Source organism: Osmerus mordax, chromosome 1 (assembly GCF_038355195.1).
Source record: "Osmerus mordax isolate fOsmMor3 chromosome 1, fOsmMor3.pri, whole genome shotgun sequence".
Taxonomy (NCBI): domain Eukaryota; kingdom Metazoa; phylum Chordata; class Actinopteri; order Osmeriformes; family Osmeridae; genus Osmerus; species Osmerus mordax.
Window position 1 is genome coordinate 24,974,332 of NC_090050.1, and position 25,200 is coordinate 24,999,531.

The following is a 25,200-nucleotide window of genomic DNA, read 5'->3' on the forward strand; positions in this document are numbered from 1 at the left end:
GTTCCTTTGGTTTTATAGAGGTGTGTTGCTCAGTCTCCACCCCCTTATATATTTTATGTAACAGATAGCTGACTACATGCTTATTATAGAGCCTTCTTGGCAGTGTAATCATAATTATAGCCAGTCCTACAGATGCTTTGCTGCCTATAACTCTGCGCTTCGTTTAGAGACATTTTGTGGATACAAATAGGCTTACCAGTCAAATAATATAAGAGATTACGTATATTGAATTCGGACAGACTTTTTGGGGGAGCAATGACATTGCACGCGACAATGACACACGTGATAATGAGACGATTTTATTGATTCCAACAAACAGAGACTAGTGGATGAAAATGTTTTCGTTTTTTTTCTTTCAAGAAGCATGGCATCTCCATTATTGTGGGTCCACTCTAAAGAGGATAGCCTACTATTCTCAAACTTTTCCCCAGGAATGATTGTTGTCGCGTACAGAATGCCGATCTTTATACAATGTTTACAATAATGATATCCTGTACAAAATAGAGAAATTAGATTTTACAAAGGATCCTTTAGAAAAAAAGAAAGATCAAATAGCGTCTTAAAAGGGAAAAACATCAGCTGAATGATCTAACAATACGTTCATGTAATATCTGGTCGCACAGCAGTTTTACATGCATTTACAACATTTAGAATTCCATCAAATTTTTCACATTATTCTAGGCTCTATAGCTTCTTTTTGTAATTATATTTAGAGTCATTAACCTTTGCAAGAATGAGTATGACTATTCAGCAACCTGTAATGGCCTTTGTGTGGAGAAAAAAACATTAAAACATTTTGAAATACGTTTTATTCTTTTCAGGCCTGGGAGTTTTTTGGATGGATTTGGGGAAAGTTGCGTAGCCTATGACCAACAGGTAAAACCAACCTCCTTTTCTCAATCCTTTTACTGGATTTGTGCCTTTTACACACTTTTCCAAAATCGCAATTCATCTGTGCCCCAATGCAAGGACTTCAAAAGTTCAGTGGGTTCAAATAACAGGGTGTCACTGGGTGTCGAACCCAGTGCTGTTATGCTCTGCATTACGCAGTAGAACCAGTCACTCAACAAACATTCTATCAAGTTTATCACCCTCAACCAGGAGCTACCGTGCCCCTGGACGGGTGACCATATCTGTAAGACCCCATAAGAGAACCCTGTCTAACACACTATCTGTGCGCCTCTATTTCTTCACACTGTGTTCGTATCAAGGAGATCTTGGTGGCGGGCAACACATTTTAACCTCGGGTGACCCCGAAAATCTCAGACACAATCCAAACACAGTTTTTCACATTAAGGCTCAGTAAATTGCATTTTCGAGATCTTACGATCTTTCAATCCGGCTCCATTCAACTTTTGGTCCAACCGCAAAGTGAAACGACAGGGCTGATGCACAAGCAAGGGCAAACCGCATCGTCCGAAAGCCAAGTTGGGACGTTTCCGATTGCCAACACCAGTAGAAGTTGCTGCATAGTCCTCCTGATAATCACTAGTTTAGCACACACACACACACACACATCACAGCGACAGACCCGCAAAAACAACTATTGTGTGGGGTGAGGCGGTGCAATGAGAAAGGCTTGTGTTACCTGTCACCTGGGGGGGGGGGAGTAGTTCTAAACGTCTAACTTCTTGATCTGAAGTCAAATGCCATACCACTGATCTATACCTATAAAATATGGTTGTAGCCTAAAACATATTTGATAGTACACTAAGGAGAGTTATACATTAAACTGAGTGGGGTTCAGGGTGAGCAACCCAATATGTTGTCATTGTAAAATGCGTTAAAAAAAAGAAGCAAATATCCGCTTAGATCGATTACTGCAGTTTTGAATAGTATGTGAACAAGTCAATGAGCAAAAGCCATTCGCTACATAGCGGCTGCATGTAAAAGCAATGCAAACACAAGACAACCATGTCTTCAACTCGAAGGCGTAATAATAACCACGAGACAAAGAAATCAATCTGTCAGTAGGCTAATTTACAGAATATTTACATGTGATAGGCCTATATGACGGCTTACTACATCAGTGAAAGAACCATGACACATCGGTGTCGGATAGTTTGGGGTCGCGGATGATTAAACAATTGCCACAAACACACTTTACGTCATCTCTATGCTTCACGTTTCACCATTAAGCCAAAATAGGCTAATAAATAGCCTACACGTAATGTCACTGATTGTTACTCTTAAACAATGCTGGAAATCACTACTTGTGTCATTGTTCCATATAAATCCTTGTGGCATTGCGACAAGGCTTTTTTTTGTGACAAATGGCTACCACATTATGTTACATTCATTTAAGCACTTGTACTCAGACCTCTAACTAGACTGTCAATATGCAAGGTTACAGTTAAAGAAACAGTATTTGGTTCAGCATATTAGATAACCGCACCATGCAACTATAATGGTCTTGTATTATTATTATTTTTTACAGAAACTATGTACATGAAACCTAGTTACTACTTTGAGTTTCCTAATTCTTAAAGGATATTTGGTGATATTTTACTATAGGTAAAATAGCGTAAATTACCTTAATTAGAAGCAACAAGTGACAAGCAACTGATGAAAAGCACTATGCATATAGAAGACCTGTCTGTTTTATAACACCTGTTCATAAACTTTTAATACCTGATTTAGATTAACAGCCAACTCGACCATGGCCCAAAAAGCAGGTAGTTAGTAGGCTACATTAGCATGGTTTTAGAAACTGTATCGTAAAGTTGAAATGAGAATGATGGCACCGGTAACGAAGATAAACCTGCACCGTAGATGCCGCAATGCGTGGACGCACCACTTTCTTGTGCGTACATTTTTTCATAAAGGAAAATTAAAAAATAGCATGTCCACACCTGCACCAAGCAGAAGAAACATCCTTAATGTTACTTCATACGTGGTTGCTAAAGTAGGGACGCTAGCTTTTGTAATATATTAGCAGATTTTCCAGGTGAAATGATGAAGACGGAACAGAAATAATTATCTTTCTTTGACGATCTGTCAGGAAATGAGAAACGTGTCCTGACAAGTTGACAACCGACATCAACACACCTTGCCTTCTCGTGCTGTTTAAGACCCAGACTAGAACAGAGCTGAAGAGGTGGACCTTCAGGTAGAGCGACCAATGTGAGGGCCGCTGTTGTAAAAGCAGCAAGAGACACAGGCTGATGTAAAGGTGATGGTTATTCTGGTGTTAAGGCATTCCCCTCGTTTGATAAAAACCTGTTCTCCTGACTGAAAAGACTGTGAAATTGCATAAGTCTAAGATCTGTCCGCCAGAGCCTGTGTCACAGGATGCTGGACAATCTGGAGCGCTCCGCAGACACACCCCTGGGCGTTGCAGAGCTGCAGTGAGCAAGCAGGAATGTGCTTCTCTGGGTGTGTGTGTGCTGTTGTAGGAATCTCCTGGCTGAAGCTAAATGGATGTCCACAAGGTGACCTAGAGAGAAAGAGGCTAGCACCTATGTTGAAGAGGAATGCTGAGGGCAGTTGAAACTGATTAAAGTCTTGTTGTCCAAGAATACTGGACGGGAGTCTGAGGAAAGTACTGAGGAAACAAACAAAGCCCTGATATCATCAGTCTCATCTTGCTGCAGTGTTTCCATCATGGGACGACTTGTGATAAAATGAGCGATTACACACACTCACACGACACACACACGACATCTCACTCAAACCCACAGCAGCAGTATGGCTGTTTTTGCTCTAAGAGTAAAGAACAACTTCTACAAGTTGTCGTTCCTGAACAGGAATGTAAAAACTAGTTAAGAGACAGGGAGAAAGAGCAGGTCTTCCTGAAGGGTTTAGACTGGGTTCACACCCCTGGAGAGACTGGTCTGACTGGGGTCTACATGGGGTTCACAGCCGTGGGAGACTGGGGTCTGTTGGTGTCTCTTTTTCTGGAGACTCGATGTAGTTCGCTGCTTCCTGTAGTTTCAGCAGCATGGCCATCTGGAACCCAGAGAATGAGTATGTAGGGTGATGAGTCAGGATAGCTCACGTCACACAACACACAGATACATATTTATACATGTGTGTGCACAGGTTATATAGGGTTCAGCGTGTGTTCTGAATGTTTTACATGAACGGCCTTAAGTTCTATAACCTGTCAAGATCACCAGTTTAGGTTCAGTCTGAATTCTGTTTTGAGACTAAATTCCTGACGATCACTAACCAGCCGCTACACTGACAGGCCGAGCCGGGCCAGGCCGGGCCGAGCCAGGCCAGGTCGAGCCAGGCCAGGTCGAGCCAGGCCAGGCCGAGCCAGGCCAGGTCGAGCCAGGCCAGGCCGAGCCAGGCCAGGCCGAGCCAGGCCAGGTCGAGCCCGGTCGTCTCCCAGCACACCTCTGAACTGTCTATTGTTACTGCGCATCTTGATCGTTGTGATTCATATACTGTGCAGCACTTCGGTCAACCTCGTTTTTGAATTTTCTAATTTATATCAATAAACATTGATTGATTGATTCCTCAGATCCCAGGACAGCTCCTCACCAGGGGGTCCGTGTCTGTGGAGCAGGGTGGGGGGTCCTTGAGGGGCCTGGCCTCGCTGGGTCTCCCCGGGCTAGCAGAGGCCATGCTGGGGGGCGGCAGGTGGACCAGCCTGGCCTGGTCCTGCTGGGCTGACGGCCAGGGCAGGGTGCCCCTCACCCACTCCACTGGGTCCTCCCACACCGCCTTCTGACCATGCACCTGGAATAACACACACAGCTGCCCTGTTAGTCTACAGAACCACACACATAGCCTCCATGTTGTAAGTCAGTGTGTGAGTGTGTGTGTGTGTGAGTGTGTGAGTGTGTGTGTGTGTGTGTGAGAGAGTGAGTGTGTGTGTGTGTGAGTGGGGGGCAGCAGTGACCTTGAGGCCGTCCTTAGCACCCTCCTGCAGATAGGGGATGATGGAGTGGTTCCACAGGTCGATGAACCACGAGCGGAACTCTTCCACCGAGACAGGACAAGACAAGAAGAAACAGGGACCTGGGGGCGGGGGGGGGGTATGGGAGAGGGAAGTAGAGAGAAAAAAGCAGAGAGAAATAGAAAATACTTCAAGACAGAGTTGAATAATCCCACTTCAGAGGAAATGTCTGTAGGAGATGTGTGAGGGGCGTGGTCTTGGTGTGTCGAGGGCGTGGTCTGGGTGTGTCGAGGGCGTGGTCTGGGTGTGTCGAGGGCGTGGTCTGGGTGTGTCGATGGCGTGGTCTGGGTGTGTCGAGGGCGTGGTCTGGGTGTGTCGATGGCGTGGTCTGGGTGTGTCGAGGGCGTGGTCTGGGTGTGTCGAGGGCGTGGTCTGGGTGTGTCGAGGGCGTGGTCTGGGTGTGTCGATGGCGTGGTCTGGGTGTGTCGATGGCGTGGTCTGGGTGTGTCGATGGCGTGGTCTGGGTGTGTCGAGGGCGTGGTCTGGGTGTGTCGATGGCGTGGTCTGGGTGTGTCGAGGGCGTGGTCTGGGTACCTATGAGGAAGTCCGAGGTGCTGTGTGTCTCAAGGAAGGTGTGCAGGTGGTACCACAGCTTGGGCACCCAGGCCAGCACCCTCAGAAGGTCTTCATTGGTCAAGCTCCTCTCATTCTCCGCCTCCATCAACTTCCTGTGCAGGTAGCGCACCAGGAAGCCGTTGGCTGGCTCCACGTTATTGGAGAAGGTCACCATCCTGGAGGTCAGAGGTTGGAGGTCAGACTGTGCTCTACTGTAGACCCACACATGCCCTGGTATCACACCGTCAGTGTGATGAATGTGTGCCGTCTGGTTACCTGAAGCTGAGGTGAAGGCCGTGATTGGGTGTCATCTTCACTGGCTGGTTTGTTGTTCCAATGATGTAAGGGCTAGGAGAGAAAGAGAGAGAGAGCAGTGAGAGAGAGAGAGAGAGAGGGAGCAGGGAGAGAGAGAGAGAGGGAAGGAGAGAAAGAGGGAGAGAGCAGTGAGAGAGAGAGAGAGAGAGGGAAGGAGAGAAAGAGAGAGAGAGCAGTGAGAGAGAGAGAGAGAGGGAAGGAGAGAAAGAGGGAGAAAGACAAACCAGAACAGAGATTATACTTCAACTGTTAAAACCTGATCTCCCGTGCCAGTGTTGTCCTGGTGATGCCTGGAGGAACTCTGCTGACTCACCATTTGTGGTACTTGCAGGTGAGTGCTCCGTTCACCAGCTCACTGATGGAGCCAGCGTCCTGGATGTCATCCACGATCACAACCAATGGGATCTCTGCCGTGCTGGTCTCCCGATCAATCTGATTGGCCAGGTTACACAGGTAGAGCTGTAGATCCTAAGTAGTAGAAAGAGAGAGAGAGGAAAGAGAGGAGAAAGACAGAGAGAGGGAGAGAAAGGGAAAGAGAGAGATAGGAGAGAGAGGGACACAGAGAGAAGGAGAGAAATGGAAAGAGAGAGAGAGATGGGGGAGATAGGAGAGAGAGGGACACAGAGAGAAGGAGAGAAAGAGGGAGCGACGGAGAGAGAGAGAGAGAGGTTAAATGGTGGATGAGAGCTTACATTATAAAGACCTATAATTCATATATACGAGAGGAGGGTCCCCCCCGGCCCACCTTGCAGGACTGGCGGTGCATGTTGAAGGAGACGACGGCGTGGCCGTGAGCGAGGGCGGGGTCACGCCCGCTGCGCTCCAGCAGGTAGCGGGCTAGGTGGGTGGTCAGGTAGGACTTGCCCGTGCCGCTGGGCCCGGTCAGAACCAGGCGGCGCTGCTTCAGCAGCAGGCTGATGTAGTGCTGCATCATGGGCTTAGGGATGAGCGTCTCAAACACCACACTGTCTACACACCTGTCCTTCAGACCTGCAGGGGGAGGAGAGGGGGAGGAGGAGAGGGGAGGGGGAGGAGAGGGGAGGGGAGGGGAGAGGGGAGGGAGAGGGAGGAGAGGGGAGAGGGGAGGGAGAGGGGGAGGAGAGGGGAGGGAGAGGGGAGAAGAGAGGGGGAGGAGAGGCGGAGGAGAGGGGAGAGGGGAGGGAGAGGGGGAGGAGAGGGGGAGGAGAGGGGAGGGAGAGGGGGAGGAGAGGGGGAGGAGAGGGAGAGGGGAGGGGAAGGGGAGAGGGGAGGGAAAGGGGAGAGGGGGAGGAGAGGGGAGGGAGAGGGGGAGGAGAGGGGAGGGGAGGGGGAGGAGAGGGGAAAACAGGAGGGAGGGACAAGATCAGCCTGGTTGAAGATCCATCCTTCCTGACACACCAGAGCTGTTTTGAGGATGTAGAGGTGCAAAGGTTAACGTTGTTACATGAACCTCAGTAAACAGCAGACACCACGTCTCACCAGCCCTCAGAGAGAGGGCAGGGTGATGGACATTCAGGAATTTACAGAATTCCCCACAATCAACTCAGCATCCTGGAGTCCAACTAACTTCAGAGAGTAAGATGCTGTTTGATGTGAAGATCAGGATGAGGAGCACATCTAGACCAGGTTGATTGACTCTTTTATTCTGTCCTATTTTCTTTTTTGGTCAACATGATTTTTCCGCCCTTTCTTGTTTTTAACCTTTGAGATTTTAGCTAATATAAAGTGCATTACAAATATTATTATTATTATTACCACAGAAATTCTGTTAAATGTCGACGTATGCCGTTGTGTCTGCCAACACATTCTCCTCAACACTTCAGGACATGCACGTCTATAGGGCTGAGCTTCTACCCATATAGATTTACTTCTGTATCATGTGGTGTTCATAAACAACTTGAAGTGCCAACAGTCTGCTCTCAAAATAACCCTGCTCCCCCTATCCTGCCCCTGCTCCCCCTATCCTGCCCCTGCTCCCCCTATCCTGCCCCTGCTCCCCCTATCCTGCCCCTGCTCCCCCTATCCTGCCCCTGCTCCCCCCCTATCCTGCCCCTGCTCTCCCCCTATCCTGCCCCTGCTCTCCCCCTATCCTGCCCCTGCTCCCCCTATCCTGCCCCTGCTCCCCCTATCCTGCCCCTGCTCTCCCCCTATCCTGCCCCTGCTCCCCCCTATCCTGCCCCTGCTCCCCCTATCCTGCCCCTGCTCCCCCCCTCCTTTAACCAGGCCTCTTCCTGGGATACCAGTTCTTCCTCCCGAGTTTTCCACTCCCCCTCCTCTCTGCTTCCCCCCTCCCTCTCTCCTCCCTCCCTCTCTCCTCCCTCCCTCTGGTGTAGAGTCACTCCAGGGCCCTCTATAGGAGGGTATTCAATGTGTCTGCTTTGAGTCATTGAAGTCAGTGTGCACTCTAAAGTAGAGACCTCCTTCTGTATTTTTTTTATTTATCACAAACTCCAGTACTACCTCGTCTTTGCCTTAAGTTTGTCAACCCTCTGGGATATTGCTTAACCCTTGTGTTATCTTCGGGTCATTCTGACCTATCAGTCATTGTGACCCACCGTCGTATTGCGACAACTTTACCGCATACAAAAACAAAGTGAAGCATTTTGTTTTAACCGTTGGGCTGTCTCAGACCCCCCACATTGCGACGATTAAAATAAAATTATTTTTATTTGTTTTTGTATTGGGTAAAATTGGGTAAACACAACGATGGTTCGTTATGAACCTTTGGGTCATGTGACCCGAAGGCAGCACAAGGGTTAAGAAAAGGGACCCAAATGTAGGTCACTAAAGTGATTGTCGTTTAGAAAAGTTATGTTGTACTAATCTAACGACATATATGTAATATCCAACTTGCTGCTGGGTCATACGCATATACCATCACACTAGATCAAGCCTGTGTTGACATACCTGCCAATGATTGTTAGCCAGGTTGCCAACAGCCTGATAAATATGTATAAGTGATGCTGAGAAATGCAAGCGATTCAAGCGATGCTAAGAAAAGGTAAGCAGTGCCAGGAGTATCTGCAGACGTGTTTAAAATGTTTACACAGCTTGAGACCTGCGCTCGGTAACTGGAGGACCTATCTGCCCCTGGGGTTCAGCCCACTGCAGGGACACGCTCCCAGAGGGGGCCGGGGGGCCGGGGGCCACCCTGGTGTAAGGGATCTGGGCATCAGGAGAGGTCAACCAGGACACTCACTGATGTGAGCTGGGAAACAGACAACTCCTAGTGGTTTCCACTGCACCCTCTCTCCATCAGTTTCCATCCCTCTCAGGTCTGTGTGAAGTCTGTACTTCAGCTGTTTACGCACAAACATAAAGCCTGCTGTGTTTTATAAATCAAACATCCAATAGTAGGTCACATATTCCTTATAGTTTCAGCTGTAGCGAGGTGGATGTGATGATAGACCAGAGTTGTTGTGGCAGTCTTCCAAGAACACCAAAGACAGAGCAGACAAGGAGGTCCAACACAACAACACAACAGGGGATAAACAAAGTTTAACCTCATCAGACACCAAACACAGCTTTACAGTCACAAACACACTTCTGTCTCTCTCTCTCTCTCTCTCACACACACACACACACACACACAGCCTCTCTCTCTCACACACACACTGCTGTATGATGTATGGCACCTTCTCCAGAGCTAATCCATCACGGTCGTAGTGTTGTGGTTTCACCCTTGAGGATGCATGGAGAGAGAACCCAGTCAGAAGGAGTGTGGAGGGTGTGTGTGTGTGTGGAGAGTGTGTGTGTGTGGAGGGTGTGTGTGTGTGTGGAGGGTGTGTGTGTGTGGAGGGGGGTAATTACTTTCTTATCTATCTCTGACCTGAGGAGAATGCAGTCTCCTCAGTATGGGAGAACAAGGTCTGGAGGAGTGTGTATATCTGAAAGAGAGAGAGTGTGTGCGTGTGTCTCAGTGTGTCTCTCAGTGTGTGTGTGTAGCCAGCGAGCCTGACCTTTGAGGACCACGGTGATGCAGGGGGGGGCTCTGGGGAGGCAGAGGGAGGGCTGGCAGGGGGGGGGCGTGCCCCCCAGGACCCTGCTCACCCCCCCTAGGCTGTAGCCGCTCACAGAGTCACATGACAGACCCAGGCTGCTGGAGGGGTCCACCCTGGTCACATACACCTGGGGGGGGGAGAGGGAGGGGGGGTTAGGATGACCAAGTAGGGATTGCATTAGTAGTTTGCTGCAAATATGAAATCACATTGCTTGGTATGATTGTGATACTATTGCGGAACATAAAACTGCTTACATATGCAGCGCTGGATTATGGGGAAGCGATTACACTGGTGAGTAACACTCTTGATGCAATTTATTTTCAAACGTTAACTAAAGATTAATAAGGAGTGAGGCTTTGAATTTAGGAATCATTTTTACTGTCCCAGTATTATGGTCAATGATGGACAAAACGATGACCTCTCAACACCGCGTTTCGATTGTTCAAAACAATTAAAGCTGATCTTTACATTCTCCCGCTTGGCAAGAACAGTCCGTGTCAGTCCGTGTCACCATGAACATGTCACTGTTGCTTATTTAACAGATATTCAACCTTGACATACCTTCCAGTGTTATAACAGGACACTTACAAGAAAACATTCCTGCTCTGATAACTCTGACCACTGAAACCCTGTAGAGCTGCACTCTCCAGATCCGTGATACCAGCCTTTCTACATGCTCTATCTCTACGTGGTTTAGGATGAAAGCACTTGCTAAACGAATGAGATGTAAAGGTAACGTGCGGCTCACCTTGAAGGCCTGGGTCACAGCAGAGTCCAGCATGGTCCAGTCCATCCTCCCATTCACCCGGACCGTACCAACAAAGAAGTCCTGCTGTTTGACCTCCTGGGGGGGGAGACACTGGTTACAGCCACGCTCCCAGACCTCCACAGAGATCCCAGCTGGGTTATAGTGTTACAGCCACGCTCCCAGACATCACAGCTGGGGTACAGTGTCACAGCTAGCTGGTGTGTGTAGGCGACTCACGTCTGTTACGAGCCACAGGTTGGGCACGCGGACGATCACACGGACACGCATGTCATCTCTGAGGGACCCGAGGCTGGAGGACTCATCTGGGGGGAGGGAGGGAGGAGGGGAGAGGGAGGAAGGGGGAGGGGAGAGGGAGGAGAGGGGAGGGAGGAGGGGGGAGGGAGGGAGGAGGGAGGAGAGGAGAGGGAGGAGGGGAGAGGGAGGGAGGGAGGGAGGGAGGGAGGGAGGGAGGGAGGGAGGGAGGGAGGGAGGGAGGGAGGGAGGGAGGGAGGGAGGGAGGGAGGGAGGGAGGGGAAGAGCATTAATGAGCCTTATTATGAAAGACATGTGAGACATAGACAGTGATAATAACCGACATTGACCAATATCTTTTTTTACATATCATGATAAACCTTTTGTCCATATGGTCCAGCCCTAAGTCATGACATGTTTCAGTGTTACAGAGCTGAGAGTCCAACAGTGTCCCACCTGGGTTCAGGGCCTCGCTGACGCCCCGGGTCAAGGTCTTGTTGAGGGCCACAGACTGGCGGGGAGACAGGCCCCCCAGGGAGGTCAGCCCGGAAGACTGGGAGAGGGAGCTGGAAGGCCCAGGGGAGGGGCCGGGGGAGGGGCCGGGGGAGGGGCCGGGGGAGGGGCCGGGGGAGGGGCCGGGGGAGGGGCCGGGGGAGGGGCCGGGGGAGGGGCCTCCGGTCTTCAACTGGTCGTTTTCAGCCTTGAGGTTCTCAACAGTCACCTAGAAGACAAGGAGCATCACCCTCATCATCACCCTCATCATGTATTTATTTAGCAGACGGCTGTAGCAGGGATTTAACCCTGCAACCTCTTGATCTGCAGTCAGGTGCTCTAACCACTAAGCAGTCCTCATTGTCCCAGCATTGTGTACTATGAAGTACCAGAGGATGCTCGCTCGCACACTCTCTCTCTCACACTCACTCAACACACAGCCTCTCGCCCTCCTCACCTGCATGTTGGTCATGGCTTCCTGTAGCTGTCCGAGCTGGTGGGCGGAGCTTAACGCCTCCAGACGAATGTCGGTCAGTTTCCTCTCCTTCTCCCAGAGCTCAGAGCGAAGATCCAGAACCACCTTCTCCCCCTCCTCCTCCTCCTCCTCCTCCTCTTCCTCCTCCTCCTCCTCCTCACCCTCGCCCACCCTAGCATGGAGGGAGAGACAGACATGACTCAGGGTCTATAGAAGCCTACGGACTGTTTAACTGGCCGGCATGGAACCCACCAGCAGGAGATGCTTCTCACCTCCCTAGTATGCAATGCACACATGAAAGACCAAGATGTGGCTACTGGACCCTCTCACAAACCCCCCTGTACAGTCTATCCCACAGACCTTTACACCAACATGCCAAGAGCAGACTCTAATCTAACTGTGTGTGCTTGTGAGAGATTACCCTGAGGAGGTGGTGGAGGGCTTGAGGGTGGAGGGCTTGAGGGTGGAGGGCGGGGCGTCCTGGCCATGGTGGACCTTAGGAGAGGAGGGGGCCGAGGACTCGGGCGTGGCAATCTCCTCGATGTCAGCGTAGGGGCCCGCCCCCTTGGAGCCCTTCTTACTGAACGCCTTGTTAAAGGAACTCCTCAACTGTATAGGAAGGGGGGAGAGAGAGGAGGGGGGGAGAGACAGGAGGGGAGAGACAGGAGGGGGGGAGAGAGAGGAGGGGGGAGAGAGAGGAGGGGGGGAGAGAGAGGAGGGGGGAGAGAGAGGAGGGGGGAGAGAGAGGAGGGGGGGGAGAGAGAGGAGGGGAGAGACAGGAGGGGGGGGGGGAGAGAGGAGGGGGGGAGAGAGAGGAGGGGGAGAAAGAGGAGGGAGTGATAGAGGAGGGAGTGAGAGGGGGGAGTGATAGAGGGGGGAGTGATAGAGGAGGGAGTGAGAGGGGGGAGTGAGAGGGGGGAGTGATAGAGGGGGGAGTGATAGAGGAGGGAGTGATACAGTGGGGAGTGATAGAGGAGGGAGAGTGAAGTCAAAGGAGATAAACAGAGAAAGGGATAGACAGAAAAAGGGAGAGAGAGATAAGGAGATAAAAAGAGGGAGAGTTATGTTGTCTTTCAGCCAACAAATGACAGACCAGAGCACCCTGTCTTGTTATGTAAGTTGAGTTTGGGTAAACATGATTCCCCAGGGACACAGGATGAGCGTGGTTCAACAGGTCAGAGAGCCGGAGCACGCCATGTGGTGGGGCTGCAGTGTTCAGGGCAGAGCTAGCGTGCTCTGCGGTGTAATGAACCATACAAGATGGTTCATTACACCGCAGAGCAAGAACCACTTGCATGAGGAACAGGAGACAGATGAGGAACACATTTAGACTCTGTAGACGGACGCTATGCTCGATTTTGTCAAAAAACTAGATGGTTTCATGTTAAAGATCAATGTGACTGAAAACAGAAACTGACACAAGAGCTCGGGGAAGAAAAAAAACATCCTAATTCACTAACTTTCACAAATGTTTTACATAAATATTCCCAAAATAGTTTAGTAATAGTTTCACCTTAAGAAGAGTTAGACAATATCAGATTATTGTTAGTAATTTATTTTACTGTCGTTTTTTAAAAGCGATAACCTGTTTTATTTATTCCATGACTCATGTGTAAGATCTTTCAGACTGATGTCTAAGGGTTAGGGTTAGCTGGTGAGTTAGTGTTGGAGAATGAGGCTGAGATACAAAGTAACCAAACAGAAACAGACTGTCCAAATATTATTAAAGTATGACTCATGAGTGGGGAGGACAGGAGAGGGAGGAGGGATGAGGAGAGAGGAGGGAGAAAGTAGACTGGAAGGAGGGAGGCAGAGAGGGAGGGAGAGGCGCGGAGGGAGGAAAGGAGGGGGGTCTCTGAAAACTACACACTCACCTCAAAGACCTGAGTTAGGAGGGAGGCATGAGAGAGAGATCAGAGTCATACTTCATAGCAGATTTGGAACAGATCACATGCAGGAGTTCAGAGAGAGAGAGAGAGGAGAGGGAGAGAGAGAGAGGGGAGGGAGAGCTCAGAGAGAGAGAGAGGCGAGGGAGAGCGAGGAGAGAGGTGAGGGAGAGCGAGGAGAGAGGTGAGGGAGAGCGAGGAGAGAGAGAGAGCGAGAGCTCAGAGAGAGAGAGAGAGAGGAGGGAGTTCAGAGAGAGAGAGAGCGAGCGAGGAGGGAGAGAGAGAGAAAGGCTGAGTAGATCCTGAAGTTGAAAGTTTCAAGTAGTGAAGCTGCATAAAAATGTCCAAACATAGGAATTTGTTAAATGTAATAATGCTGCGTTAATGCTGACCGTCAGTGTGGTTCTAAAGCAGCCGCTCTCAACCCCGGTCCTCGGGACCCCTTTTCCTGTATGTTCTAAATTACATTTACATTTAGTCATTTAGCAGACGCTCTTATCCAGAGCGACTTACAGTAAGTACAGGGACATTCCCCCCGAGGCAAGTAGGGTGAAGTGCCTTGCCCAAGGACACAACATCATTTTGCACGTCCGGGAATCGAACCAACAACCTTCTGATTAATAGCCCGACTTCCTAACCGCTCAGCCATCTGACCCCCAGTTTAGGGATGTTAATCATTAATCAATTAATTGCCGTTAAGAATGTAAGCGGTTAAAATGTATTAACTTAAGTCTGCCTTGTTAGTCTATAAATGGCAGTAATTACCCCCAGGGTTTCCGCTATATTAATCATTGCCGCCGCTGCTTCAGAATTGCATGAAATGTCATTAAGTTGTGACTCTACGACTGCACAGCTGTCCACTCCACGGAACAAACCGGTCTTCGAGGACGTCAATCACTCGCGAATTCTGTTGGTTTATCTAGTTTGTGCTTTGTGAATCAATGTTTCTCGTTATTAATGTGCCGCTATTATTTTTTAAATACTACTTAAACTTTGAAAAGGCGTGCATTTTCCTTAATGATTAATTGATTATTGAATGTTAACGTATCAACTATCTGTTAAGGAAAATTCACAAAATTTGCAACCCTATTCTACATGGCCCCTTGCTCCAACCCAGCTGATTCAAGCAACTGTGTCATTATCAGGCTTCTGCAGAGCTTGATAACAGCCCATTCAGGCTCATTTGACCCAAGTGTGTTGGAGCAGGGGACCATGTGGGTGTTGGAGCAGGGGACCATGTGGGTGTTGGAGCAGGGGACCATGTGGGTGTTGGAGCAGGGGACCATGTGGGTGTTGGGGAGGGGGACCATGTGGGTGTTGGAGCAGGGGACCATGTGGGTGTTGGGGAGGGGGACCATGTGGGTGTTGGAGCAGGGGACCATGTGGGTGTTGGAGCAGGGGACCATGTGGGTGTTGGAGCAGGGGACCATGTGGGTGTTGGGGAGGGGGGGGGGTCATTAGCTCACCCAGCTTTTCTTCTTCTTCTTCTTGGCCTCCTGCTCCTTCAGGCTTCCCAGGCTGGAGTGGCTGCTGATGCTGCTGATGCTGGAGAGGCTCTCTGACGAGTTCTGACGCTTGATCTGCAGCTCTGCAGGAGGGGGAGGGTCCGGGAGTAGAACAGGGAGGATGGAAGGAAGGAAGGAAGGAAGGGAGAAAGTAGGAAATTAAGGAAGGTAGGAAAGGAAGTCAGGCAGAGAGGATTCGAGGAAGGAAGGAACACATGCAGCTAAAAAGGTTAAGGAGTTGCTACCAAACATGGTTTGGTTTGTTGATGGATCAATGCCCTTAAGGGGGCAGTACCTTTGGGTGGGACCTCTGGGTTGCTGAGAGCAACGTGCATGACCTCCTGAGCTTCTGAGTTCTTGGTCTTCAGGATCTCTATGGTCTCCTTCAGGTCACACAGCTCTGAGTCCTGCAGCAATGAACACCCGGACACCACCCCATAATATGACAGCTTGACTTTCTCAAAGAGAAGAAACAAAGCATTTTTAGCGTGTCAGAGACCTCATAAAGGCTGCCCCCAGTCACCCAGGCTGCCCCCAGTCACCCAGGCTGCCCCCAGTCACCACCCAGGCTGCCCTCAGTCACCACCCAGGCTGCCCCCAGTCACCACCCAGGCTGCCCCCAGTCACCACCCAGGCTGCCCCCAGTCACCACCCAGGCTGCCCCCAGTCACCCAGGCTGCCCCCAGTCACCACCCAGGCTGCCCCCAGTCACCACCCAGGCTGCCCCCAGTCACCACCCAGGCTGCCCCCAGTCACCACCCAGGCTGCCCCCAGTCACCACCCAGGCTGCCCCCAGTCACCACCCAGGCTGCCCCCAGTCACCACCCAGGCTGCCCCCAGTCACCACCCAGGCTGCCCCCAGTCACCACCCAGGCTGCCCCCAGTCACCACCCAGGCTGCCCCCAGTCACCCAGTCTGCCCCCAGTCACCCAGGCTGCCCCCAGTCACCCAGGCTGCCCCCAGTCACCACCCAGGCTGCCCCCAGTCACCACCCAGGCTGCCCCCAGTCACCCAGTCTGCCCCCAGTCACCCAGGCTGCCCCCAGTCACCCAGGCTGCCCCCAGTCACCCAGGCTGCCCCCAGTCACCCAGGCTGCCCCCAGTCACCACCCAGGCTGCCCCCAGTCACCACCCAGGCTGCCCCCAGTCACCACCCAGGCTGCCCCCAGTCACCACCCAGGCTGCCCCCAGTCACCCAGGCTGCCCCCAGTCACCCAGGCTGCCCCCAGTCACCACCCAGGCTGCCCCCAGTCACCACCCAGGCTGCCCCCAGTCACCACCCAGGCTGCCCCCAGTCACCACCCAGGCTGCCCCCAGTCACCACCCAGGCTGCCCCCAGTCACCACCCAGGCTGCCCCCAGTCACCCAGGCTGCCCCCAGTCACCCAGGCTGCCCCCAGTCACCCAGGCTGCCCCCAGTCACCACCCAGGCTGCCCCCAGTCACCCAGGCTGCCCCCAGTCACCCAGGCTGCCCCCAGTCACCCAGGCTGCCCCCAGTCACCCAGGCTGCCCCCAGTCACCCAGGCTGCCCCCAGTCACCCAGGGGGCCTAGGTTTCATTATATCCCCCCCCCCCCCCCCCCCAGGTGTGGTGACGTCAGGCTGGTGCCAGGTGAGTGGGAGGAGCTACCTTCTGGTCAGAGGTGACAGAGAGGCTTTGCAGACGTGATGTCATCAACGCGAGACTCTGTTCAAACGCTGCAACTAGGTTCGCCTTTAGAGAGAGAAGAGAAGAGAGGAGAGAGAGAAGGAAAGAGAGAGATAAAGAAGGAGAGAGAGAATAAACAGTTGAGTCATTGACTGCAGGCTCACGACAGCAAGCTAAATGTCTTCCTCTGTCTGCACTGCCTGGGAAAAGGGAGGGAGGGTGGAGACGGCTGTCAGAGATGAAGGGAGGGTTAGGAGGGGGGGGTGAGGGATGACAGGAGAACTGTGTTGCTGCAAAGACCTCTTTAACTTGATGAAGCATGTTTGCCCATCTCTATGTATGACTGCACTATGTACACAGTGCAGTCAGCCTCAGTAGGCAGACTGGGCTTGGGGGTTTAACAGGACGAAACGTCAGGCCACGTTTCTTCAGCAAGCTTTTCAGAACTATAATAATACACTGCATATGTATTTTGCAGCTATTATCTACATAAGCCATTCAAACCTAAATCAACATTAATGCCTGAAGGCCTAGTGATTTCTATCTGAACATGATTCAGGGTTGCTAAGGAGGCTCTGGGCAACAACACACAGCCAATTGGGAACAACAAAAATGTGGTCAAAGTCATGCTACGGTCCGGGCAGATGTGGAAGGTCCTGGAAGCGCGACTCCTACCCACCTGGCCTAGCTGCTACAGCAAGCATCCAGGGTGTAGGGCAGCGGAGGGCAGGCAGGGGGCAGCACAGTCCAGCAGGGGAGAGAGCCAACAGCAATAGGGAGAGAGGAACAAGTTTGTTAGGCCAGGGACATCTCACCTGCCACACACACACGCACGCAGACACACACAGTGTAGAGCAGTAGCAGGGCAGCAGAGGCCAGGGCTGGTAGCAGGTTGGAGTCAGACCACAAGAAAGGGCAGTTAGTAATGCAGACAGAGAGAGAGACAGAGAGAGAGAGAGAGAGAGAGAGAGAGAGAGAGAGAGAGAGAGAGAGAGAGGAAGCAGGCTACTGTGTCTAGTGTTCATCTAGTCAGTGTTGAGAGGATTTTACAGATTTTTTATTTTTCAACCTTTCAAAAACTTTTTCACACACAGTGAAAGGAGAGGGTAGAGGAGAGCAGAGAGATAAAAAAAAAATTGAATACAGTAGAGTTTAGTAAAGTCCTCCTCAAGTACTCATCAATGATGCAAACCTATTTTAGAAAAAAATCTAAAATAGTTAAAACCTTTCAAAAAAAAAAATCAAAAAAAAATTCTACCTTTCGAAAAAAAACCTGATAAATCTTTAAACCTTTTGAAACTTTCTCAAAAATAGTTTTTACACTTTTTGAAACTGGTTTAGTCAGTACTTCAACTTTTACCATTCTTTTTAAACTTGAGTATCTGTAATTCTACTTGCGTGAAGGATGTGTGTGCTTTTGTCATGTCTGTATATACATGAGTATCATAACTGAGCTGTACACATCCAGATGATTTGGTATACGTACGTTGGCAGACAGCTGGGTGGTCAGGTTGGCCACCTTCTCCTGGGAGGTCTCCAGCTCTCTCCTCAGCTTGCGGATTTGCTGCAAAGACACACATCCAGGAAGCAGACCAGGTAGAATATTAGATTATATTATCAGATTCAAGTCAACTTTATTTTCATCGTGCACAGTGTTTTGATATAGGTGTGTATCTACACATTAAACATCTAAATGTTTGTCAAATTCTTGACGACTGTTGACAGCTAGCCGGTCGATAATGGCTCCCCTTACGCTAGCAACAAGTTGAAGGGAATAATCATATGAACACATTCATACATCAGTGTCGTAAAGAGAGAGAAAGAGAGAGGAGAAAGAAGAGAGAAAGAGGGTGAGATGAAGAAAAGAAAAGGTTAGTTAGTAGAGGTCTTACCTCTCCTTGCATCCTCTCCTCAGTCTTAGCAAGCAGGGGGAAGCAGACACAGGAGAGAAGGAAGAAGAAGAGGGAGGAAGAGAGGTTGTAAGGGAGGGATGGAGGGAGGGAGGCAGAGAGAGAGAGAGAAGGAAGGAGGGAGAGGGAGGGTTAGATGGGGAGGAAGGTAAGAAAGGGGTGATGGAGGGAGGGAGGGAGAGAATGAAGGAGGGAGATGGAGGGAGGGAGAGAGAATGAAGGAGGGAGATGGAGGGAGGGAGAGAGAATGAAGGAGGGAGATGGAGGGAGGGAGAGAGAGAGAATGAAGGAGGGAGATGGAGGGAGGGAGAGAGAGAATGAAGGAGGGAGATGGAGGGAGGGAGAGAGAATGAAGGAGGGAGATGGAGAGGGTTGGAGGTAGAAAGGCAGGGAAGGAGGGGGGAAGAGATGGACAGAGTGACCATGGGAGCAGAGGAGAGGGAGTCTGAGGACACCAGGTGTTCCAGGGTAAACACGGCATCCTATAGGACTACTCGAGATAGGTGAAACCTAGCCAGGGGTATTTCTGGGTGTCAGACACAGGGCAGCCTGCCACATCCTGTCACGTGACTCCCGACATAAACATCAGGGGACACAAAAACATTTCAAATACTTTTATGTTCTGAGATCATGCGCTGGTCAGACAATTTAGGAAGCCAGCAGGACAGGACTCATGCTCAACTCTGAAAACACAACATCTGTATTTGTACAGGAAGTGCTAACGACCTGACTCACAGAGGAGTAGCTGGAAGAGGCGTTGGAGGCCAGAGAGAGGACGGAGCCGTGGACTGAAAAACCACAGAAGAAGAACATAATATTATACTTCAAGTACACTTAAGTTCAAACATAAATACGTATATTAAAGTTGTCAATAAGAATGCAAATGCAAATAAGTAAAATTTTTAAGTACCCTTACAATTGTTTCAAAAGATATACAGTATATACGTATACTAGCAATGTATAAAGCTGTTATTTAATACATTTTAGTTGTAGTTTACTCTCATAAGGATGTGTCGGCTCATTACCAGGCTCCCTGACATTACTGGTCTAAGCTGGAGGGGACATGCAGTGGCACGGGTTTGATTCCCAACATTTCTGTATGTCTCTCTGTCTCTCCCACACATTTCCAATCCATCTCTAACTGTCTCTCTCCTATAAAGCCATAAAAAGCCCATGTATATAAAAAGGATTTGGATCAGTGTGTGTGACTGGGGCCTGCTTGAAGCAAGGTAGCTACAACCTCTAGAATCAGGGGGGCGTATCTGGTCTACGACCCAGGGAGAAGAGTCCCGGGTGGGGGCCGGTGACTCACCATCCTCCCCTGGTTCGCGGAAGGATCCGGAGCGCAACATGCTCTTGGGCCGGTCAGCCAGGGACACGCTGCTGCCCAGAGGGGAGGAGCCATACAGGTCGTAGGTCGCCTCGTTGGCAGGGATGCTATTGGAGCGTGTGATTCTGGGGGTGGAGCTTGGAATGGGCGCCACTGTGGGAGGAGGAGGAGGAGGAAGAAGAGGGGGGAGGAGGAGAGGGGGAGGAGTAGGAGGAGGAGAGGGGAGATGGGGTAGGAGGAGAGGGGAGGGGTTAGAGGGACAGACACTGATACTGGATTCTAAGAGGAATATTCATACCTTTTCTAAGAGGAATATTCATACATACAACCACACACACGCACTCACTCACTCACACACACACACACACACACACACAGGGATGGCACCTTTTCTAGATGACTCAGTGTTAACAGATACTCTGATTCCACAACAGTGTTGGTTGGCCTCAGTTGACCCTGCAGCAGTACCCTGCGACCCTGCAGAGCCATGTTCCACCCCGACAGCCAAGTCTGTCGCCAGGGAACTGGATATGACCAGCACTGCACTGTACGGAGGTGTTCTAATGTGATAAGAAACCATTCCTGACTAATGACGTCAAAATAACACCGGCCATATGTTGTTATGTGATATGAATATGACCTTTTGAGATATCCTGTGTGGACTGAATCTAATGGAGATACTAGGAGATACCTGTACTTCTTAAGAGAGAAGGGAAAAGAAGTGTGCTGACCAGTACTAATAGATAGTGACAAAGAGAGAGAGAGAGAGACAGAGACAGAGAGACAGAGAGAAAGAGACAGAGAGAGAGAGAGAGAGAGGGAGAGAGACAGAGAGACAGAGAGAGAGAGACAGAGAGACAGAGAGAGAGAGAGAGGTGTGTCAGACTTACCTATGTTGGTGAGCGGGGCCTTGCCTGAGGAGGGGGGGTGGTGGTGGGTGGGGGAGGGCAGCTGGGGGGGGCTATCGATGTCCGTCATGCTACCCAGGGTGTGGGAGTGCCGCCTCTCCTTCCCCTCCCCCTCCGCCTGCTGGCTCGAGCCGTACCTCCTGCACACACAGCACACATCAGGGTGAACACCTTTCTCTCAGCAACAGGCTCCTGACACGTGGTGAAGGTTAGTTCTAGAAGAAGCGTTGTGTTGTAGAACAAATGCTCTATCCGCTGAAATGGTCTATTAGAACAGATTCCAGAACAGACGAAAGATCTAGAATATTTCATACCCTAATCCTTTCTTGGGAAGAGTGTTTCTGTCCGTCTGCAAACTGACAGTGGGAAAAAAACAGATATTCACTTAGTCAACCACCTGAATTAACCAATCAAATAACAACCAGGTGACAATCTGTGATGAGACGCCCTCATCCAGTCCAGCAAGGGGCCGTTACCTGTCAGGGATGTTGAGGGAGGTCCTGCTTCCTGCCCTCCAGGTGCCCCTCCCCTCCTCCTGGTCCCCATCCCGCTCCCTGGCCTCGGGCCGGAGGTATCCTCCAGCCGGTGAGACGCTCATCTGCAGGGGCAGGCTCTCCATGCTTCGGTGCATCCCAGCCAGCTTGGGGTAGAGCAGGGGTGACCCCCCCAGGCTGAGGCTCTGGCTGGGGTAGGACCCCGGGGAGTCGATGTGGAGGACGGGGGCCGGGCTGGGGGTGAGGCGCGGGGTCAGGCGGGAGCCCGTCAGATCCTGGAGCTTGGAGAAGGGGGGCACCTTGGGGGGCAAGTCCTGGAGGGTGATGCAGGAGTCCAGGCTGTTGCAGTTCCCCTTGTCCAGGTGGGCCAGGCTAGGGGGCCGGCCCAGCACTTTGCTGCTCAGCATCCTAGGAATCATACACAAGGATCACGTGTATCAAGGACACACGTTAACAGCCACTTACAATTGTATTTGTAAGTACAGGTACATTGGAATGATTTGGTCCTGCTCCTATTGAGAGTTTACTTGTGGCCTATCTTAACTTTGGCAAAATTATTTAACCTGTAATAAAAAAGTCTATATGTTATGAGTCTGTGTGTACCTGGGGGTGGTGGGTGAGGCCAGCTCGGGGTACTTGCTGCTGCTAGCCCTGCGGAGGCCGTGCAGCTTGACGCAGGCATCCCCCGACTCTACCTGACTGTTTTCCCTCTTCAGAGAGCAACAGTCCCCATCTGAGGCCACCGCCTTGGCCTTGGCCCTCTCCTTCTCCTTCTCACGGTCCGTCAGGTTCACCGGGCCTGAGCTAGCTCGCCCACCCGCCTTGGAGCTGCCTCCGCTGGGATCCTTGGACCTGGGGGGTCCGGGGGAGGGCAGGGGTTTGAGGCTGAGCAGACCGGCGTCTATGCTGGAGCTGGGGGTGCGCGCTGCGGGCCGCCCGATGAGGCTGAGGGTGCTGGACTTCGCGGGCCGCGGCAGACTGCGGTACTGGACGCTGTTACGGGCGTTGGGACCGAGGAAGCCGTGCTCGCTGGCCGTAGCGTCGAAGCTGTTCTTTCGGCCTCCGGGAACTCCCCCTCCCACGCCACCTAAGAGCCGCAGCGGAGAAGAATTGTTCATCTCATGTTATGCTAAATCGTAAGCTAAGTAGCTTAGCTCAGCTGTCTTTTCGCTGCAAGTAACAGCCAGTTTAAGAGTGTTGCTAACGTAGTTGAGTAAGTGGGAAACAAATATATTGTCAGGAGATGCATCAAATAAAAATCTGTAAATGCTAACACATATTATATATGGTATTTTACATTTGTGTTACGTTTACATCGTCTTTGCTGGAGTAGACACCTGTAACCGGTGAGTCGGTGACACGAGGCTAGCACACTAGCAGCAGCTAACGTTAGTAGCGTGTAGCTAGTAGTTTAAAACAACGAAGTTCGCTAAAACGACATTTAATCTGTCCATGGAGAAAAAGAAAGTCAGCAGATATACAAGCCACAACAAGAATGAGCTTGCAAGGCAGTTTTGTGCTGATATGTGGCGTATTTATTGCGTTTGGGGAAATAACACGATCTAGTACTACTAGCGTGAGACAAATCGTGAATTTTGACTAGCATTATTGACAACTGCTTAAATTTGCCATTCATTTGTTTAACCCTCACCACTCACTCCAACATTCTATGAAATCTGCCACCTCTCATCATATTTTATTAACGTCAGGGAACTTGAAGTATGCAAACGACAAAAAGCTACAAGGAGTTTTAACGCCACATCTAGTCTACATGTCGTACATCAGAAAAATGGCTCTGTCTGCATTTCGCAATTGGCGGAGCAACGTATCTCATTGGCTGTCGCTTGACTGCTCATTTGCATAACATTCTAAACGTTTTTTCCTAAACCTTTTCCGATTTTTTTTTCTACCTTTAGAAAACTTTTTTCAAAAATATTTTTTTACCTTTTTCAACCTTATATTGAAAATATTTAGAAAACTTTTTTCGAAAATATTTTTTTACCTTTTTCAACCTTATATTGAAAATATTTAGAAAACCTTTTGAAACTTTTTAAAAAGTACTGATACCAGAAATATCTACTTAAGTACAGAGTAATAAAGTATTTGTTCTCCACCCATCACCTCCTCCACACCTCAACTCCTCCACCCCTCCAGCCCTCACCTCTTCCTCCCCTCCACCCCTCACCTCCTCCAGCCAGAGGCTTCACAGGGATTCCGGAGGACCGGGGGATCTTCCCCAGTGTGGCCGAGCCGCTGGAGAGGGTGGCGCCCCCTGTTGTGATGACGGTGGCGGTGCCGGTGGAGGGAGGGGTCTTCCTGTAGGAGGAGTAGGAGGGCTTGGCCAGGCCTGAGGGAGGCTTACGGAAGTCCCTGCCTGCGTCTGAGCGAGACCGCTGCAGCCCAGACGCCTTCACCGACAGCATGGCCTTGTCCATGGCCCTCTGGTCAGCCTTGGGAGCTGAAGAGCAGAGATGGAGCTCAGTTATCTACACTCATGATAACGGTTATCATTTATGTTTTATGAACTGTTATGTTGACTATTGTGTTAACTGTTCATTTTTACTTTACTCAAAACGACATTTACTGTTCACATGTAGGGTTCAAGCTCCTCCTTTGTTTAGAATTATCTAAATGTTTATAAAAAAAAATCTATAAATAACACAATCGATATTCTAAAATGAAACAGCTGAAAGCAGCCGTGTACATGATAAATCTGCAGTGGAAGTTTGTTACTGTGTTGATGTCAGTGTGAGAGGTCTCCGGACACGGGCATCCTGAGGTGAGAGTCTGTGTGAGCTGGCTGGGTAAGGTGAGTGTGTGAGGTGAGTGTGTGAGGTGGGTGTGTGAGGTGGGTGTGTGAGGTGAGTGTGTGAGGTGAGTGTGTGAGGTGAGTTTGTGAGGTGAGTGTGTGAGGTGGGTGTGTGAGGTGAGTGTGTGAGGTGAGTGTGTGAGGTGGGTGTGTGAGGTGAGTGTGTGAGGTGAGTGTGTGAGGTGGGTGTGTGAGGTGAGTGTGTGAGGTGAGTGTGTGAGGTGAGTTTGTGAGGTGAGTGTGTGAGATGAGTGTGTGAGGTGGGTGTGTGAGGTGAGTGTGTGAGGTGAGTGTGTGAGGTGAGTGTGTGAGGTGGTTGTGTGAGGTGAGTGTGTGAGGTGGGTGTGTGAGGTGAGTGTGTGAGGTGGTTGTGTGAGGTGGGTGTGTGAGGTGAGTGTGTGAGGTGGGTGTGTGAGGTGAGTGTGTGAGGTGGGTGTGTGAGGTGAGTGTGTGAGGTGAGTTTGTGAGGTGAGTGTGTGAGGTGAGTGTGTGAGGTGAGTGTGTGAGGTGGGTGTGTGAGGTGAGTGTGTGAGGTGAGTGTGTGAGGTGAGTGTGTGAGGTGGGTGTGTGAGGTGAGTGTGAGGTGAGTGTGTGAGGTGGGTGTGTGAGGTGAGTGTGTGAGGTGGTTGGGTGAGGTGGGTGTGTGAGGTGAGTGTGAGGTGAGTGTGTGAGGTGGTTGGGTGAGGTGGTTGGGTGAGGTGAGTGTGTGAGGTGAGTGTGTGAGGTGAGTGTGTGAGGTGGTTGTGTGAGGTGGTTGGGTGAGGTGAGTGTGTGAGGTGAGTGTGTGAGGTGGGTGTGTGAGGTGAGTGTGTGAGGTGGGTGTGTGAGGTGGGTGTGTGAGGTGAGTGTGTGAGGTGAGTGTGTGAGGTGAGTGTGTGAGGTGGTTGTGTGAGGTGGTTGGGTGAGGTGGGTGTGTGAGGTGAGTGTGAGGTGAGTGTGTGAGGTGAGTGTGTGAGGTGAGTGTGTGAGGTGGTTGTGTGAGGTGGTTG

At 50.7% G+C, this 25,200-nt stretch overlaps 1 protein-coding gene across 1 annotated transcript in view; it reads right to left on the minus strand.

The window, feature by feature from the left end:
* Window positions 1–3,021: 3,021 nt before the first annotated feature.
* Window positions 3,022–25,200, minus strand: part of nav1b (neuron navigator 1b) — a 34,256-nt gene continuing 12,077 nt past the window's right edge. Inside the window, exons 8-36 of the mRNA XM_067237276.1 lie at window positions 23,588–23,860; window positions 22,006–22,471; window positions 21,385–21,810; window positions 21,223–21,264; window positions 20,891–21,048; window positions 19,983–20,153; window positions 19,406–19,458; window positions 18,653–18,676; window positions 18,247–18,324; window positions 17,440–17,451; window positions 16,743–16,826; window positions 15,410–15,521; window positions 15,076–15,197; window positions 13,598–13,606; window positions 12,145–12,332; window positions 12,046–12,061; window positions 11,706–11,849; window positions 11,423–11,477; window positions 11,213–11,344; window positions 10,742–10,827; window positions 10,505–10,600; window positions 9,715–9,883; window positions 6,522–6,766; window positions 6,090–6,244; window positions 5,738–5,809; window positions 5,441–5,637; window positions 4,850–4,968; window positions 4,489–4,686; window positions 3,022–3,948 (exon numbers count right to left, since the gene is read on the minus strand). Of these exons, the coding sequence (XP_067093377.1) occupies window positions 3,856–3,948; window positions 4,489–4,686; window positions 4,850–4,968; window positions 5,441–5,637; window positions 5,738–5,809; window positions 6,090–6,244; window positions 6,522–6,766; window positions 9,715–9,883; window positions 10,505–10,600; window positions 10,742–10,827; window positions 11,213–11,344; window positions 11,423–11,477; window positions 11,706–11,849; window positions 12,046–12,061; window positions 12,145–12,332; window positions 13,598–13,606; window positions 15,076–15,197; window positions 15,410–15,521; window positions 16,743–16,826; window positions 17,440–17,451; window positions 18,247–18,324; window positions 18,653–18,676; window positions 19,406–19,458; window positions 19,983–20,153; window positions 20,891–21,048; window positions 21,223–21,264; window positions 21,385–21,810; window positions 22,006–22,471; window positions 23,588–23,860 (3,995 nt within the window). The 3' untranslated portion in view covers window positions 3,022–3,855. The remainder of the gene's footprint in view (window positions 3,949–4,488; window positions 4,687–4,849; window positions 4,969–5,440; window positions 5,638–5,737; window positions 5,810–6,089; window positions 6,245–6,521; window positions 6,767–9,714; window positions 9,884–10,504; window positions 10,601–10,741; window positions 10,828–11,212; window positions 11,345–11,422; window positions 11,478–11,705; window positions 11,850–12,045; window positions 12,062–12,144; window positions 12,333–13,597; window positions 13,607–15,075; window positions 15,198–15,409; window positions 15,522–16,742; window positions 16,827–17,439; window positions 17,452–18,246; window positions 18,325–18,652; window positions 18,677–19,405; window positions 19,459–19,982; window positions 20,154–20,890; window positions 21,049–21,222; window positions 21,265–21,384; window positions 21,811–22,005; window positions 22,472–23,587; window positions 23,861–25,200) is intronic.